Consider the following 19,039-nt stretch of genomic DNA (forward strand, 5'->3'; position numbering starts at 1 on the left):
GTATACTAGAACGGTATTGCTGGCTGGGTCCGATAAAATGCATAGAAATTGAGGCAAGATAAAAAGATGTTTCGAAACTTTTTTTTTTTATCATCACCTAGCTCAAACGAGTTGATGCAATTAAATCAAATGAAGATGAAATACTAAAAAATGATGTTAAAATGCTATGAAAAATACAAAAAACAAACCTTTAGACAGACAGACAAACATGAAACAAACATACATACAAATAAACAAACATACAAACAACAAGTCATGAATTGAACAGGGGCAAACTTGACAAGCTTTAGCTAATTGTTGGATCAATTAACCGAATAGGCATAGGAAAACCCATTGCCTTGCAGAAATGTAATATGTTGGTACTGAATAAGTGAATGATTAAACATCAACTACAGCAAACCCAAAAAATGCAAAACATAACGAACACAAATAATGCTTATCAGACGAATGGGTTTATCGACAGAGCTTGAATACCTAAAAAAAAAAAATCTTCATAATTGTAATAAAAGCAGGTATTTTATGCAGCAGTACAAAATCAGGAAATGCCCAAAATTTGATGTAAACAAAATTATAGCCGGTGAGAAGATAAAAAAGATTAAAAAGTGCAGGTTGTGAAATTGTGATGACATTTTTATAATCCTCTGGCATTAATTCCTAAACCCAGACTTGTGTAGGGTACATTTTCTTTCTTTTTAAAAGAAGTCCCCTGTGATGTAAACAGCTAACCACTTATTTCATTTCATTTAATTTATCATTAATTTTCGAAAGTATTCATTTTTTCTTTTTCATGGGATAAAGATATGGAAAAAAGCTTTAGAACTATAAGACAATTTAAATGTTAAACCTATACACAACATAATAATCGCAAAGAAAATGTGTATGACGGAGACAGCAGTACCGTCTAGAGTACCTACATAAAGACCGTCAGTGCAATATTGCCATCTACGTCCAGAGTTGATCAAGAAAAACGGCGCGCCAGCTGAATAAAATACCAGAAAGATCACGGGTAAAGATCACCGAGCTTTGCGAACGTGACCGTACGTACCGGCGGGCAGTTTAGCGGGCGTTTTAAGTAGACTCTCGTTGTTGGGGTTCATTTTCCGGGTGCTTCGTTATTCGTGTGTTTCTAAACGTTTGGATCACAGATTTGCAGTCTTTCCGTAACCTTTATTGACTGATACATCGTTTGTAAGATGGCTGAGAAGAAACTGAATCTAATAGCTGCTGCATGCACCAGCAAGGGTAAAATGGGAATTGGAATCAATGGAAACTTGCCATGGAGACTTCGGTAATGAATGTTGATTTATTAGGTCTAGATCTAAGTCAGATTTAAGTTACATAATTTGTCACTGCATGCACTGTCCACTGCCACACGTCACGTACACGTTTGTACACACAGCATAGCTGCATTACTTTTTGTGTATAGATCTAGATTAGTACCAAAGCTGTGACATCATAAAAATCTTTTTTTTAGAAACCTTACAAATTCTAGATCTATGTTTTACATGTAGTCTAGACTCTAGACCGAAAGCTTCAGTCTCTATAATCGTCGGTTGTTCCACTGAGACTACATCTGGCTCCACTAGACCTCCGGTTATAACCGGAGGTCTAGTGGAGCCAGACGTAGTCTCAGTGGAACAACCGAGACTGAAGCTTTCGGTCTATCTAGACTCTAGAGTCTACTTACTAAACCTCCCATATTTCAAATTCATTCAGGTCTACTCGACAGAACCAACCTGGGATGTTTCACAAAGATCCTAAGTTGAATTTGGACTATCTCTAAGTTAGACTTAACAATAGGCCTAATGGAAAGCTGATACCATCTTTGAAATAATTTCTAAAAGTTATTTTAAAAGGCTTAAAACGTTGATTCAAATCATTCATATTTTCTATTATCAAGGAGATTTCATGTTCTTGATGTGGAATTTATGAAAAATCTAAAATAGTAATCTCTTCTAGACTCTAGAGGTCTAGAGTCTACTTGAATTTTTGCTTTTGAATATATTTTATTTTAAGGCTACAAATGGCTCTCCATAATGTTCAAGGCTAACTTAGAATTAAGTTTGACTTAGGACCTTTGTGAATCACTCCCCAAAGCATGTACATTTGCCACTCTCAACCCAGGTGACGAAAGTGGCTATGTGGTAGGATTTATTCATTGTAGGCCTATGCACTATGCAATAGTTGCTGGAGGTCAAGTGCAAAAAAAAAAAATCCAAGGTATTTTGTAAGTACACACAGTTAACATCTAAATTATTCATACTCCTTGTAAATTTGATATTAATCGTGATTTTCCTGACTCAAGAATAAAAGGTCGACTGGCCAAATTAGGGCCATTGTTTAAGATATGTGCTGTAGCCTGTAGGACCTGTCAAGAAAGGCTGCAGTTTTCCTGTTTCCCTTGGGTGGCCTTTATAGACAGGTTTGATTGTACATGTACTGTAGGCCCTGCTGTATCACACTCCAAGGGGATAATCATACACACTGATATGGAAAAATAGAAAATTTATGTTATTTGTACTTTTTCAAGTACTTAAAATAAATGCAAAACTATCTAGTGTAAGGTTGTGGTTCTAACAAATTCCTAGCGCTCTTAAGTACACAGAGGCAGCCCAGCAGACATGTTGTACGATTGATAACTACTGGCTAACTGACCAGGTTTTAATGTAGCAAAGCATTACAGCATTCTATGTAGCATTCCACATACATTCCATGCAAAGTAGAAGAAACCAATAAATATTCATATAGTCCCACACAAGTATAAATCAGCATCACAAAGTATTCTTGAATATTCAAACATAAACAAAAGGTATATATTGAATATTCATAGTATATGTAAATTATACTATAAGCTTGACTGCATCAGGTGAACATTGAAACCAATGAGAGAGAGAGAGATAGACAGATGAAAGGATGGTGGATGAAAAGGGTGAATGTGAATGAGGGATGACCTATTAACATGAAAGGGATGAATCATGGATATGAGGGGGAGTTTCAGAAGTTCAAAATAAATCCCTACAAACTAGTCTTCCTCTTACAAAAAAAATGTCCTCATTTTATCAGGCATTCTCTTTTCTTTGATTACCTAAATATATATAACACATTAAACATCTATCAAAATGATACTTCTATCCTTTCCTCTTGTAAACAGAGAATCACTATCAATATAATATCCTTTTTTTTTCCTTTTAAAGAAAATAAAATCCTCCCTACCCGTAAGCATATAAATGTATAATTTTACAAAACGAATGAATTTCACTTGTATATTAATTATGACTAACGACTCAAATGTACAGAGTATTGGCTTAACATACATGTATAAGCTGAAAAAAAAATCTGTAAAAAATACATGATTTCATATATATCTGAGCTTTCTCGCTTATTATCTGTTTCACTTTTATCTTGGGGAAACACTTCCCGATTCCAATGGCAAAATAGAAACAACTATAAATACAGTCTATCTGCCTTTCTAAAAAAAACCCAATTGATTCAAAAAGTTGTAGCAATCCTAACAAAATACATTTTTATCTTCAAACGCTGTTTCCTTTGCTGCTAAAGTAAAACAAAGTATCAAAGTCGTTATACTCTCATGCATTATCTTGAGCGAACAATATGAGAATCAAATCATTAGAGGTGAATACCCTTGAAAAAAAAGTATTCTTGTACCTTCGAAAAATGAATAATCCTATCACTTGAAAATAGAGATTTTTTTGTTTATAGAAGTTACATGAATATATTAAAATACATAATGTTCATAACACATGATTATCCCACTATCGTAATATCTAAACATATTGTATCACATGCAGTCATTATTAGTTTTCTACAACATCATTGTTTTTGATTAGCACAATGACTCCTTAAAAGAATAAAACATTTTCAACTGAGATTGAGCCAGTGTCTGCTTTGTCATTTGTAACTTGCAAGATTTAAAAAAAACTATCAGTTCAAACATCTTGTACACTCCAATAACATTTTACTTTTGAATGTACATAATGTGTGAAAAGTGGTTACATTCAATTGTAATATCCTTATTTTTATTTTCTACAAAACTATTGTGATCGACTAAACAAAATACAAACATATCTTAACAAGAAGACTAGAATTAATCTCTCTTTTTTTCCCCTTCTTTTGAACTACCAAAATAACGATATATCTCTTTTGACTACCAATACTTTCCCATTTACCATGTCAATACGCATGCAAAATGAAGGAAATCTATATTTGTTCCTGGTTTTGTCTTTACTTCAAGAATTTCAAACGCTATGAATACAAACAAAGAAAATACTCCAATTTAGCATTACCACCACTAGAAATCAATTGAAGAAATTTGTAAAAACGTATCTTGCAATATATGAACACTAACAAATATACCAATATATTTTAGATATTTCACCAAATGTCTAACAATCAATGGTCCATGTGCTTTGTATGAATCATTAATAATACACACACAAGTTTAGCTCAAAATTTAGAAATTCAGTAATTAAACATTCGCAAGAAATTTAGAAGGAATACAGTCCATTTCAATTCCTACTTGACAAACGCTTGAAATTCTCAGTCCATAATTCTGATGTTCTGACTTGTAAATAACTGACGAACTTCACAGTCCTTTCAATATCAAAATCGCTCAAAATTGTTGCTAAGTCCATAAAGTCAAATATATTGAACAGTCCAGTTTAGCATTTAAAGCATGAATGAGTCTGAATGCCTCTGTCATTCATGATCACAGTCCAATCAATATTGTAATTTTCCATAACCGAAAGTTGACAGTTGAAACGTTCTTTCCTTCTGACGGAAATGTCAACTTCAGACTAATGAAATGTTCAATACCTCTCGATATTTGGTAATCGCTATACTTCTGTGGTTTGTGGACGCATCTACCAGAGCGAGTTTGAGTTAACTGCGTTGTGGTGTCCTCTTGCGTCGTGGTGTCTTCTTGCATAGTGCGGGGTGTACGTTGGTTCGCTGATGCACCAGTTGATGGTTGAGTGGTGTATTGCTGGTCGTTGACTTTGGGGTTGACATCAGGGTAGACATCGGGGTTGACATCGGGGTTGACATCGGGGTTGACATCGGGGTTGACATCAGGGTTTTCTCTAGAGGGCCCTGGTCTATGGAAATGGTCTGGGGAGTTAACCTGTCGCTCTCGAGTCTGTCGTTGTATGGATTGAGTTGATGACTGTCCATTAGACGCCTCTGACCAAGATGGTTGGTCAGAATTGCCTAACTCAGAGTGGATTGGTTGTTGACCTGCTGGAACCTGGAGGTTTTCTGGCGGCCGGAACTGATCAGCTTGTGTTGGAGTGTTAGTTGCCAAATGAGATGGAGGAGGTATATCAGGCCTTGCCTGATTACTTGAAGGAGGACTTGAGGAAGGAGGGATAACTTCAGGTCTTTTCTGACTACCTGAAGGAGGACGTGAAGTTGAAGGTCCTTTCCCTTGTAGAAAAGCTCTAGATCTGAAGAGTTTGAGTCTGTTGTGATGAATTAGTTTCTTTGCACTTTCATTATGAATGTCGGCTATCAGATAGTTAAGGTTATCTGGTGAGGATGAGACGATGATGAAAGGTCCCTTCAGTTGGGCTCCAGTTTGCGTCTAGCATTGATGGGATTGTGTAACCAAACTAGATCTCCTGATGCATACTTGATGGTCCTAGTTGACGCATCATAGTCCCTTTTCTGCCTGAGTTGAGCTTGTTCTGCCTTCTGTCTGGTATGTTGGAAAGCCTGTCTTAGCCGGGAACACACATCAGTGACATACTCTTGAGGAGAATCATATGACTGAGTCATGATAGGACAAGTGACACTAGCTGGGATCCTTGCTTCACGACCGTGCATGATGAAATAGGGTGTCATGCCAGTGCTTATATGGACACAAGTGTTGTAGGCTAGCTGCAATTGATGTATATGCTTGTCCCAGTCACCTCCTGGGTCTGCTATGTACTTAGCAAGTTGTTCTTTGATAACTCTGTTCGCTCTTACAACGATGCCAGCTCCCTGTGGGTGGTAAGGAGATGATCGAGATTTGCGAATGCCGAGCCTCTTGCAGAGATCCTGGACTAGTCGGGATTCAAATTGTCTTACTTGGTCTGTATGTAGTGACTCAGGAACTCCATGCTCTTTGATGTATTCTTCGAACAAGTGTCCAGCCACAGTCTGGGCGGTCTGGTCTCGCATGGGGTAAATATTGGTGTATTTACTAAAGTGATCAACAACAACCAAAATATAGTGGTACCCGCTGCTGGAAGTAGGCAGCTTGGCTATATCAGCGAAAACCATTTGAAGAGGGTGATCGGTCTTTATGCTCTGGAGTGGAGCTTGGTGCTTAGGACTTGGAGATCTAATCGACTCACAAGCAGGACAAGTTCTGCAGTAGTCGGTTATATCCTTGTGCATGAATGGCCAAAAGCACATAGATTCAGCCCTGTGTAGTGTGCGTTGAACTCCGAAGTGTCCAGAGGATGGATTACCATGTATCTCTTGCAGGACTTGAGGGATAAGAGATTCTGGCACAACAACCTGAAGAGAGGACGAACCTGAGTTGTCTTGTCGTCGTCGGTATAAGAGATTGTTCTCAAGTACAAGACGAGGGAGTTGCCATAGGAGACGTCGTAGACGAGGTGATTGTCGCCGGACTGCTCTCACTGTTGGATGACGTACTTCCTTGATGTACTTGAATTTTCTCTGAATGTCTTTGTCATGTTGCTGATGATACTGTAAATCAGCATGATGGCTAGCCAGGATAAAGTTCTGAGGAGCTTTATCAGCCATTGAGTTGGATGACTTTGAAACGGTTGATTCCTGGACTGGTTGAGTGGTAGAGGAGCGTGTGTTCACCATACTAACAGGGTGTGTATCATCTTCCGGCATGCGCGACATTGCATCAGCGTTTTGATGTGAAGTGCCCTTCTTGTGAGTTATGGTGAAAGAATATGCATTCAACTCAACAATCCATCTTGCTCTCCGTCCTGTCGCATCGTCTTGAATAGGTACACTATTGTAACCCAACAGAGGGCGATGGTCAGTGAGAATGTTAAACTCTTGGCCCCTAAGATAATGTCTGAAATGGCAGATTGACGAGATAACTGCCCACAGTTCCCTATCGTAGGTAGACCATCTACGCTGGGACTCTGTAAGCTTCCGACTGTAGAAAGCAACCACTCGGTCATTACCATCTTGCAACTGAGAGAGTACGGCTCCAATAGCATCTTGTGAAGCATCAGTGGCTAAGCTAAATTTGTTGTTGAAGTCTGGGTATGCAAGGATTGGTGGGCTTGTGAGAGACGACCTCAGTTGGTTGAAGGCTTCCTCACAACCATCAGTCCAGATGAATTTTCTTGCCTTTATGAGTCAAGTCGGTGAGTGGAGATGCTACTTGAGCAAAACTTGGCATAAACCGACGATAATAGGAGGCAAGTCCTAGAAATGCTCTCACTTGGGTTGGAGTCTTAGGTCGAGGCCAGGATGAGACTTTCTTGGTGTTGAATGGATCGGGGCAAACTCCAGTAGTACCAATCACATGTCCCAGGTAGGTTACTTCCTTTCGAAAGAATTGGCATTTCGAAGGTTTCAGCTTGAGATTGGCTTCTCGGAATCATTGTAAGACTTCCCGGAGATTGTGCAGGTGATCTTGAAATGTCTTGCCGAGTATAATGCAATCATCTAAGTAGATAAGACATGTTGACCAGTGGAGACCATGGAGGAAGGCTTCCATTACTCGCTGGAACGTCATTGGCGCGTTGACTAATCCAAATGGCATTACCTTAAACTGATAGAGGCCAGTTCCAGACTTCCAGTGGTAAATGCGGTCTTCTTGTCTTTCTGATCCAAAGGGATCTGCCAATAGCCTGAAGATAGGTCAATTACACTGAAGTAGGACGAGGAGGACAAAGCATCGATAGAATCGTCTTGTCGTGGAATCTAATGCGAATCCCGTACCGTAACAGCATTCAAAGCTCTGTAGTCAACACAAAACCTGTAAATCTTGTCCTTCTTTCGCACCATAACGATGGGGCTTGCCAATGGACTAAAACTTTCCTTGATGATGTCTTGACGAAGTAGCTCATCAACCTGGTTCTGGATCTCGACTCTCATAGTCGGTGAAGTCCTGTATGCCCTTTTACGAGTTGGTGTCTCTGTTGATGTAGTGATGTCATGGTAGGCGAGGTTAGTCTGTCCAATATCCTCGGATGTGCTGCTGAAAACATCAGAGTATGAATTGAGTAGACTTTCAGCATACTCGGTCTTGGACAGACTAGAAGTAGGAAGCATTGACGAAGCTTGAAAAGACTAACTTTTCTGTGTGCCAGCTACAATACTGTCGATGATTTCATATTCTTCCTCACCGTCCCCAGTAGTAGAATAAAATTGCCCAAGGGTGGTGTCTGCAGATAATTGTACTGTCTCAGATGAAGGGTTTATCAGCCCGAGTAAGATGATACCGTCCTGCGGTCAAGTTAGAGACCTTGCACCTGCTACGTGGAGATGTTCATGGATGGAAGGCTCAAAGATTCCATCGTAGTCTTGTGGAATCACATCAGGCTGAGGGGGGATAAGGCGGCCTTGGACATGTACCTCACTCATTCCAGGAAGAGTTGCCTTTCCTATCAGCGAAACATTGCACTTGAGTGGTACTTGATATTGACGACGGTCGACCAGTGGAATACTCATACCAGGCATAGTGAATGTCGTAGTAGATAGAGTGGCATCATGTTTGAACATGAAATCCCAACCAAGGACGAAAGGATGAGTTATGTTCCTTGCAACATTGAACATATGTCTGGTTGTTTTGTTACCAAGATGGATGGTGGGAGAGGTTGTGCCAATGATGTCAATGCCTTCTCTGGTTATCGTTGAAGCCAGAGTTGTTGACTTCTGTAATATACTTCGCTGGCTTTCTGGGATGGAGTAGTAGAAATCTGCACTCATCAGTGATATAAATGAACCACTGTCAATAAAAGCCAAAATATATGAGTTGTCAACGATTGCTGGAATATATGGTGGCGGAGGTGAAGGAGAAGAATGATCATTAACGGCCGAAGTAGATGGAGGATGAGATTTGTTTTCAGTTTCAATCTGTTTGGTCAAGAGTGGTGAAGTTGATGAGTGACCCTCCTCACCAACTACCAGTAGTTTCCCTGGTCATCGAAACGAACTTTCCTGTGTTGTTCACTGTCCAACTGATGATAGGGGGTATCTCTTGCATCAGATGGGTGGCGGTTGTCAGAACGTGAAGACTGCCAGTTAGCTTGGTTGGAGTATCTTGACTGTTGTGGGCTAGCAGATCTACCATCATATGCATTACGCCTGGGTGTGGTTGAACCGCGAAGTGTGCGATGATTTGTAGGGCTCTGAGTGCGGTGGTGACGTAAGGGGCTAGGCGACCTGAAGCGTCGTTGGTGTGGTTGGTATGGGCTAGGCGATCGAGATGGTTGGCGATAATGATCATCTGCATATCAGCGATTTGACCTAGATGGGTGGTCATATGGGCTGGGTGATCTTGGTTGGAGATGACGACCATCAGAGTATTGAGATCTTGGTGTAGAGTGGCGTCTCTCCAACTTGAGCTCCAGCTCATCCAAACGTTTCAAGACCTTTTCAAGCATCGCCGAGGTGGCATCCCTCGTCGGAGAAGTTGACGCTATAGTAAAGTCTGTTGCCACTGATGGTTGCCCCAACCGGTTCGGCCTTTCCACTCGCACAGCAATCTCCAGCGCTTCGTTAAACGACGTTGCACCCATCTCATGAATTCTGATCTGCAGGGAATTGTCGATACTGGCGAGAAATCTGCGAAATTTCTCCCCATCCTTTCCTGCAGTGTCATAATTAGGGAAGGCTTCTTCCACTAGTGTCGTACATGCATCGATACATGACTTGAACGTGGTCAAATAATTAGTATTCCCCAAAACAGCAGAAAGTTTCTTTCTAACCACACTGTACTCTTGTTGTTCTGTGCTGTCTGGGGAAGAACTTCAACCGCTACTTCCAGCCTTCGTACCCACTGCCCAAAATTCCTACCGTCTTCTCCAGTGAAGACCTCAGGGAGGTCTAGACGAAATGTACTCGTGATATCTGAAATCAGTAACACTTGAAAGTCAGTCTTGAATTGCAAGCATTAGTACACCTGAAATTGCAAGAACACATCTAACCCACTATGAAATGTGTTGAGTCCATACAGGTTTCACACTGAAAAGCATGGATCTCACTACACCGATTCACTCTGAAATTTCACTAACTTCAGATTATGCATGTAGAAGAATTCGCGAAGAAGGAAGAATTCTACCGAAGCAGGATGAAAAATAACATTGGCAGGAGCACAGTAGAAACAGTTCCTTTCGAAAAGGGTGAACTAAATTACCGGAAGTAGGAAGCAAATTCATGAAGCAGGGCGTAACTGTATCAATCGAAGCAGGGTGAAAAGATAACCAAAACCTTGACTATCAGCCGCTGCTGGATGAAGCTGCCTGAAGCTCTGGGGAAGAAGAGGCTAGAAAAACACCGCTGCCACCAATGTAAGGTTGCGGTTCTAACAAATTCCTAGCGCTCTTAAGTACACAGAGGCAGCCCAGCAGACATGTTGTACGATTGATAACTACTGGCTAATTGACCAGGTTTTAATGTAGCAAAGCATTACAGCATTCTATGTAGCATTCCACATACATTCCATGCAAAGTAGAAGAAACCAATAAATATTCATATAGTCCCACACAAGTATAAATCAGCATCACAAAGTATTCTTGAATATTCAAACATAAACAAAGAGTATATATTGAATATTCATAGTATATGTAAATTTTACTATAAGCTTGACTGCATCAGGTGAACATTGAAACCAATGAGAGAGAGAGATAGACAGATGAAAGGATGGTGGATGAAAAGGGTGAATGTGAATGAGGCCCGGCCCCCCCACTCAGTGTTATTTAGGGTATGCATATGCGTGTTCCAACCGACCCCCCCCTTTTCAGCAAAAGTCCGGTGTGTAAAGTCAATACGGCTCGACCTTTTTCTTTTGTATACAAGCCTTTTTCAGCAAAAGTCCGGTGTGTAAAGTCAATACGGGTCGACCTTTTTCTTTTGTTACGAAAAGGACATTTTGGCAACACGCATGGGGTCCGTCCATTCTCGGAGTGGGGGGGGGGGGGGGCCGGGGAATGAGGGATGACCTATTAATATGAAAGGGATGAATCATGGATATGAGGGGGAGTTTCAGAAGTTCAAAATAAATCCCTACACTAGTACTGTCTTGATTCTTGTGAAGCGAATACTAAAACATGCCCTAGCCAAAGTACCCTTATCCATTTTCTGGAAGGCACAGCCATCAATTGGTTGCGGTTAAATACTGCCACCAATCTAAGACCCAATTGCAACCCTGTCCTAAAACCTACATCTTTGAGGAAATACAACCTGGACCTACTGTTGCAGGAGCTAATCCTGGATCAGCTTTATAGCGAACTACATGTATTCTACACAAGACCCACAACAACCGAGACATTCAATATTTGTCTCATGAACCCTCTGAAAAATTGTCAGAAGGACTAGGAAACTGACATAATGGTCTCGAGGGGCTTAGATAACTTGTCAGAAGTACTACGAGACCTGACGTAATGGTCTTGGGGTTTTCAGATATCTTTTCAGATGGCCCACAAGACTGAAATAATGGTCTTGTATGGATCAGATAATTTTTCAGAAGGACTAGGATATCTCACCGTTTATTGGTCTCCTGGTTTTCAGATAGCTTTTCAGAAAGTACTAAGAAACCTGACATAATAGTTTCCTGGGGCTCAGATAACTATTCAGAAGGACCAGGAGACTGATATTGCCAGTTTCATGGGATGTAGCCATTTTCTTTAACGGGGACGTTTCTCACTTTCAATTCTCAAATTCAATCTTCTAGACGAGGTACAAGACGGGCATTCATCATCTTCAATCCATGAGTAGATCGGCAACCTCCGCCACATCGTTATTGTTGTCGTCAAGAAGTTTTTGAAGCTTGGAAGGTGTCTTCTTAGGGAACATCTCCAGCAGCTTCAGGAGTTCTGGACTTTGTGAGACGGATGTTTCACTCTGTGGAGGTTTCCTCCCTGCGTCAAACCTTCTTAGGAATCTCTCATTAGTTGTGGCATGATCATCCTTTAAGAAGTTAACTTCTCTTGCATTTCTTCTTCTTGCGTTTTCTTCAGCTGTTTGTCGAGCTTTAGCTTTCTTTTCTTTAAACTCCTTATCTTCTCTCTCCCTATTTTCTCTCTGCCATTGTTCTTTTTTCAGGATCTGTTCATATTTCTTGTTTCGATGCTGCTTCTCTAGGTCCAGCCTAGCCTCTTCCTCAGACTTACTTCCACCTGCACAACGAGCTTCTCCGCGTATAGTAGTTGGTGTCTTGGAAGCCCTGTAATCTTCAAGAGCCTTCATCTCTTGTAAAGACTCTTTGTAACCTCGTATGTGCGTCGCCATATTCTTGTGCCTTCCAGTCTAGTTCTCTAGTAGGAACTCAGTGTTGTTTTGCTCTGGTTCGTAATTTTCCTAATGTCAAATGATAATGATTGAACATGTGATTTTCATTACCAAATGTTGACTTCTCATGAGAGTTGTTTATGTTAATTCCACTGGAAACACAAATACATGAAATGTAAGCTAAAAATTGGTGATTTCGCATTGCCAATTTAAAGCTATAAACGTAAAAAGGTGCAGGTTTGGAGCGTTGCTGAATTCAGCAAACTCTTCGAGTCTTGTACACCAACTAATCACTATTGTCGTGAAGGCACTGGATGATCAAATACCCTGGACTCTAAACCCAGGCAATTCTTAGCCTTTGACTCGATGGAAAATGTCATATTTGTGTATGTTTGTCCTACAGGCAGGAGATGGCGTACTTTGAAAGGTTAACTAAGACCGCTCAGATGGAAGGAATGAAGAATGCTGTTATCATGGGAAGGAAGACATGGGACTCAATACCAGAAAAATTTAGACCCCTGAAGGACAGAGTCAATGTCGTTCTCAGCAACTCTCTGACGTAAGCATAGGTATATCTAGACCAAAAATTTCTGTCTCTTTCGTTCGTTAGCCTCTCTAAAGAGAAGAGCCGACCCTACCCAAATAAGAGGCTAACGAACGAAAGAGACAGACATTTTCGGTCTAAGGTACAGTATATCCGGATGTTGTGTGTCTGGACAGGTTGTTTATACGGAGAGTTAATTCAAAAAAGTTAACAAGCAATATTTCATAAATCTTTAAAGACTTATGTTAGACAATATTACAAAGGATAAATCTTTATGATGGTTAGTGCAATTTGATGCATACATTTTTTTTATTGTCAGCATAGTGATACACAACCCTATATCATACTTACCTGGTAGTTCATATTACAAGTGTTTAAAAGTATTGAGACTGTATAGTACAAGTGTATAATCTATCTTGTTGACTTGGGTAGCTGATAAAATTCATAGGAGGTGGGAGATGTGGAGGAGGGGGGGGGGGGGGGTTGGGGAGGGCTGAGGCGGTAGTTGTACGAGGGTACATGTGCAGGTGTTAGAGGGAGGGGATTATTATGGAGTTATCCAAGAATATTGGTCACCATGTGGGGGGGGGGGAGGGGGGCAAGGTTTTAGTTCAGGGGGTAGTTGTCCAGGAATCTATTTGAATGTATTCTTGGGTTAATTGTACGTCTAAAATTATTCTCTATTCTCTGCACCTTTATTTCTGAGGCCCCATTCTCAAAATGATCTGTGTAGTTGCCTCTAAAAACTACCACAGCATATTAAAACCGTTTAATGTGTCAATAAGTGGCAAAAGGGGGTGAAAGGAAGAATAAAGTGAAATAACTTACCTTGATAAGATACATACTGTACACGTAAATATGAAGCACACTACACTTACATTGTAAGTCACTTCATCAGGCCGCGACGCTATGCGAATGGGGCTGCACTTCTCTCTGACTTGAGTATGTGAAATATTTTTTTAAAGGGAATGTCCACCCGGTGCAGATCATCTATGTTCATCTTTAAACGAAGCTGTGAAGCTGTTTTCCTCACCTCCTCTTTCGGAGACAGTTGATATGGTGTGGATAACAGGAGGTAGTGCAGTCTACAAGGTATGAAGCACTGTATCTGCTCTGCTCTACTCTGAAACTTGCACATAAAATGATTCACACTGGCCATGGCATGCATTCTGGAAAAGCATTCCACATTTTGGGTCAATAATATTTGACTAGAACCCTAAAAATATATCAGATGTATGAAAAGAAAGGGCAAAAACTTTAAACATAATTATATTGTCTATTTTTTGTGTTTGATACCATGGATTAAAAAAAAACTATTTAAAAAAAAAAAAAAAAAAATTGGCAACATGTTGAGAGGTTAAAAACTGCTGTTTTTCTATGAAAATTTTCAACTATTTGTTAAAGTCTTAACCATGCATATTGTGTTCAGAGACTTTTCATTTTATTAGAACAAATTAGGGCTAATTGTTAATTAATGTCTGTTAAAATATGTTTTTTAAATATTGATGAACTCTACACTAACTTCAAGATGAGTTGCATAAAGGAAGAATCAATGCTGTCATCAAGTAGGTTTCCTCACTTTTTTTATTCATTTGAATTGTGATATAATTGACGCAAATTGATAGACAACCCTTTTATACTTTAATTATTTGAATATACAACTATATCAAAGACTTAATTTGTTACAGATGAATGATGATGTTAACCTACAATCCCTGTTCGTTATCATGACTAGGATGGAATCGACTCTCCTCACTGTCATCGGATTTATCTCACACGAATCATGAAGGAGATAGAGTGCGACACATTCTTCCCAGAATTCGACCTCGACAGATTCAAACTAGTCACGTAAGTTGCACATCTTTGCAGTTTCTTCTTTTTTTGTTAATTTTTCTTTCTTTTTCACAGTGTTATGAATATCTTACAAGTTTATTCCCAACCTCACAAACTGCACAATATAGATTGAAATATTTATGACATGAAGTAGCCAAATATATGTTACTGCATGATGCATCAACAGGCTGCATCAACCAGGCAAACTAATGTTGAAGAACTCCCTCAATCAAGAAAAACACTTGTGAGTAAAATGCCATGCAAATTATTTTGTGTGAGGTCAGGTAAACAAAATATCAAAAATCCTTTGTTTGGAAGCATAGAGAAACGTTACATGTGTACATTATAATTTGATACGCACTATACAAGAAAGGCATATTACTATTATTATTGAATATCATTGTGATTATTATTACTATTATTATTGTTGTTGTTGTTATTATTAGTATTATTGAAGAGATGGCAAGTCTTACTCTTAAATCACCTATTAAAACAATATACATTAAAAAACAACATTTTTGGCGAGATGGGAGATGAGAATGGGGTGATAAGGAGACGGGAAGAAGAGAAAGATACAGACAGATTGTCTAACAGACAGAAATAAAAAATGAGAGAGATATAAGATAGAGAGAGAGAGAGAGAGAGAGAGAAAGAAACAGATAGATCATAGAAAGAAAGAAATGGGGCCCTGGGGAGACAGGCAGAGTGACACTGGAGTAGGGAGGGGGGGAAGAGGAGAGAGAGAAAGGACAATATACACACAAATCGTGGGAGAGGGAGAGAGACAGAGCAAGCCATAGTGTAGTAAACAATGAATGAGAAAGAACTTGTATATTATAAGCCTATTAAATGCATTGATCAGTCCCATCAAACATGATGAAGGGCTCCCTCTATTTGAGAAGAAGTACTTGTCAGTAAAATGCCTTGCAACTCTTTGTGAGGTCAGATAAAAGCCATTTTACTGTCTTAAAATACCGAGTAGACATCTGGTAAATCCCAGACATCGTAGACATTTTTAATGTCAAGTTTTGGACAGGCAAGGCCAACTCTTATCTGATCTGACTCTTATCTGACTAAAAGATGAGATAACCTATTAAAATGATATGAGTCTATTATTAATTCTACAGTTTGATAGGATACAAGGGGAAAGGTGATGTGGTTTTTTCTAATCTTAATGCATCAATACTCTATGTATTAGAATAATCATTGGAGATCTGAACTCTTTTTAGCTCGGTTATAACTTTTTACCAAACAGAGGTCAACATGAAAATGATTAATTCTTCAAATATGATACATTTTCTTTGCTTTCCTCCCCCTCCCCCCCCCCCCCCCCCAAAAAAAAATCCAGAGATCCTGCAGTCGACCAAGACACTCAAGAAGAGAAAGGCATCCAGTACAAATTTGAGATCTATGAAAGTTCCTCCTAGCACCTGCCTTGGCCATGCCTTGCCCCGCCCTGCCGATCCCTCATCTTTAACATATACAGCTCTCTTAATATCCATTGGCATATTCAAAAAAGTTGTGAGGTACTTTCTGTGAAGGAGTGAAGAAGCAACTGATTTTGATTTAATGATGATATTTGGAGCTTTGTGGGGTATTTTTAACATGAATTGGGATCATGCAGTAGCTGAAGACTACTAATTCGAAACGATTCATTCTTCTTTGCATGTTATATGCTCTAAGCAAGGAAAGTATTCATTATTTGTGTGTAATTTGTAAGTAGTTTTCATGAGGTGAAGTGGTCTATTGTTACATCACAGCACAACAAAGGGTTTCTGACTTCTTCTTGCATTCAATTTTGAATACCGGATATGGAAAAAATGTTTCTTAACTACAAGTGTTCATGAAAAGTTCATCAAAAATCATGGGACTTTTCATCAGCAAATGTCCAATTTGGGATCCCACATGGTAATTATATCTAAAAGAGAAGTGTGTAGTTTGGCAATTGATGTTTTGTTAGAGTACATATCAAATAATACTTGTTGTGCCATGATTTGTTTTTGTTTTTGCACCTCTGACTATGTCGAGAAAGAAAACTTGAATGGACTCTTATTAAACAAAGAAAAAGTGACTTCTTCTTTGCATCTGTATGAATGATCAACATCATGAATGAAAACAAGGAGCATTTAAAATGGAAAATGTTGACTCTTCTGTCATGTGATGTAGTGTATTTTGAAGAACAAATTTGAAGTGTTTTAGGGGCTAAAGTTTCTAGTGCTTAAAAACATAAAACATCCACAGGGGCATCCAAATGTCTAAATTTTAAAGAATTACTATCCATCCAATTTTCAAAATTTTTCAAAACTTTGCATTACCTTTAAAGTACTCGTTCAAAGAAAATCACAAATATGACAAATAACGTATCACGGTTGAGCATTGTTTAAAGTGAGTGGACGGACCTGCAGAAAAACAGCCTTTGGCTGAAGTTGGCATATAATGAACTGAGTTTAACTTCTCTTCAGCTGCCAGTATAACACTTTTAAAGGCAGGCTGTAGCACTCATTTGCAAACTCTTAAGTAGTAATGAATCAAATATATATTTAATATTTTGAGCGGAAGAAATTCATTAGCTTTTAATTAAAAAAAATACTGTGCTATGGCTTTTAATCCTACCATTTTCAACTCCCCTCATAGTTTGCTGATGGTTGAAAGTAACTTTACTAGACAGTGTATCCCAACATTCAGTTGGACAAGCAGGGTTAGTTTGGATACTGTTCTTGACAAGGCACACCAAAGTTTGGATTTGTATGTAAACAAAACAAAAAAATAATTATGTATAGTACGTAACTTGTTTTCGATAGAGAATCGTGTACATTCCAAATATCTGCCATTTGATGCTCTTAGTTATTATATCCTATACTCATTAAAGAGTATGATTATTTCTATGACTTTGATATTTGACAATCAAAAGACCTTTAACTCATATGCATGGCTGTGTGAAAACACCATATGATGTATCTGTAAGCAAACAAAGCGTGTTTAAAAACCAGTTAATCCAGAATATCTTCACATCTGATATTGGTGCGACTTGTTATCTTATCCCTGGTCAAGTTCAGGTTCAGGGGCCCGTTTCACAAAGCATATTTTCAATGACAAATGACAAAAATCAGTGACAAATCTGCTGATAACCAATCAGAAGCAAGGATTTCGGTAGCTTATAACAAAAACTGTCAGTTGTCACTGATGACAAGTTTTTTGAAACGCCCCCCCTCCCCCAGGTGCTTGGTTTGCAGGCAGAAAGATCTTGTCAGTCGCTGTGCATAACTGTCTGTTCTGTGAGACTAGGCTGACAGCATCCTGCACAAGCTCGGTACTTTAGCTGCTCTGACTGACACAGCAAGCTCCCAAGTATTTTACTGATGAAGCAAAACTTATAGACAAAAATGTAGTATTGTCCATAATCAGTTACTAGTTGCTGCTCCTTTTGGTGCAATTCTTAGTTTAGGAATATGATTATATCTGCCAATTTTTATTGTAGTATATTGTAGGGCATGAGCAATTGTCATGCCTGATGCGAATCACGACTGACACACGTGATGGAAATATAGAAGTAAATTATACGAGTCATAAAAAATGTGATAAGGGTATGATAACAAATTCTATTTTTTCATAACACGTGATGGGGGTATGATAATGGTTTTGTTTTGCATATATACGATGTATCTAGTCACGTGTTAGGTGCGTGAATTATATCACCCCAGCCATAGCCTTGCTGCATGCCCTGGTGAGGTGATTAGATAATTAGCAAGACTTTGCAATTTTCATTTAACCCATAGCCTACAGGATCTGGGCTGTCCCTTTGTTTGCCTTTGGGAATAAACAATGTAATAGCCACTTGGTTAATTATTTTATTGTCTTGTCTTAACCCTCTTGTATGAAGTGTCTGAATTAAAATATTCTTTCTCTAGCTTGATTGTTAAAGAGTTATTTGTACGTAAAAACAAAACTTTTCTTCTTTTAATGATTCTTTCTCTTGGGTCGTATGAAGAGTAGTATCAAAATTATGGGTTGTGTGCCTTGCTGTAGGAGAAAATGCCTGGTCAACTGTAAATTGTAGTAATGTTCTACTTTTGCACAACTGCCCATCTTATGGTAGCAATTTGGCCTTTTCTCTGACTGAAGTACTTGAAAATGCCCCCAATCCGCCATAATTCCAATTGGTATTTATATGATCCCTTTAATACTGAGGAAGAATTTTTTGAATTTTAT

At 39.0% G+C, this 19,039-nt stretch overlaps 1 protein-coding gene across 1 annotated transcript; it reads left to right on the plus strand.

Moving 5' to 3' along the window:
• Positions 1-944: 944 nt before the first annotated feature.
• Positions 945-18,737, plus strand: LOC575335 (dihydrofolate reductase). The gene is made up of 5 exons (XM_775328.5): positions 945-1,288; positions 12,857-13,012; positions 13,963-14,089; positions 14,733-14,845; positions 16,179-18,737. Exons 1-5 carry the CDS (start codon positions 1,194-1,196, stop codon positions 16,255-16,257), a joined length of 570 nt encoding a protein of 189 aa, XP_780421.1. The 5' UTR covers positions 945-1,193; the 3' UTR covers positions 16,258-18,737.
• Positions 18,738-19,039: the final 302 nt, after the last annotated feature.

This window comes from Strongylocentrotus purpuratus, unplaced genomic scaffold, assembly GCF_000002235.5.
Source record: "Strongylocentrotus purpuratus isolate Spur 01 unplaced genomic scaffold, Spur_5.0 spur5_scaffold_6, whole genome shotgun sequence".
NCBI lineage: Eukaryota > Metazoa > Echinodermata > Echinoidea > Camarodonta > Strongylocentrotidae > Strongylocentrotus > Strongylocentrotus purpuratus.

Bases quoted from the DNA above. Each gene is read 5' to 3' on its own strand.
- LOC575335 (XM_775328.5), top strand. From the start codon at position 1,194: ATGGCTGAGAAGAAACTGAATCTAATAGCTGCTGCATGCACCAGCAAG. The intron at 13,013-13,962 runs GTAAGCATAGGT...ATTTTTTTAAAG, and splicing joins GTTCTCAGCAACTCTCTGAC to GGAATGTCCACCCGGTGCAG. The intron at 14,090-14,732 runs GTATGAAGCACT...TATCATGACTAG, and splicing joins GAGGTAGTGCAGTCTACAAG to GATGGAATCGACTCTCCTCA.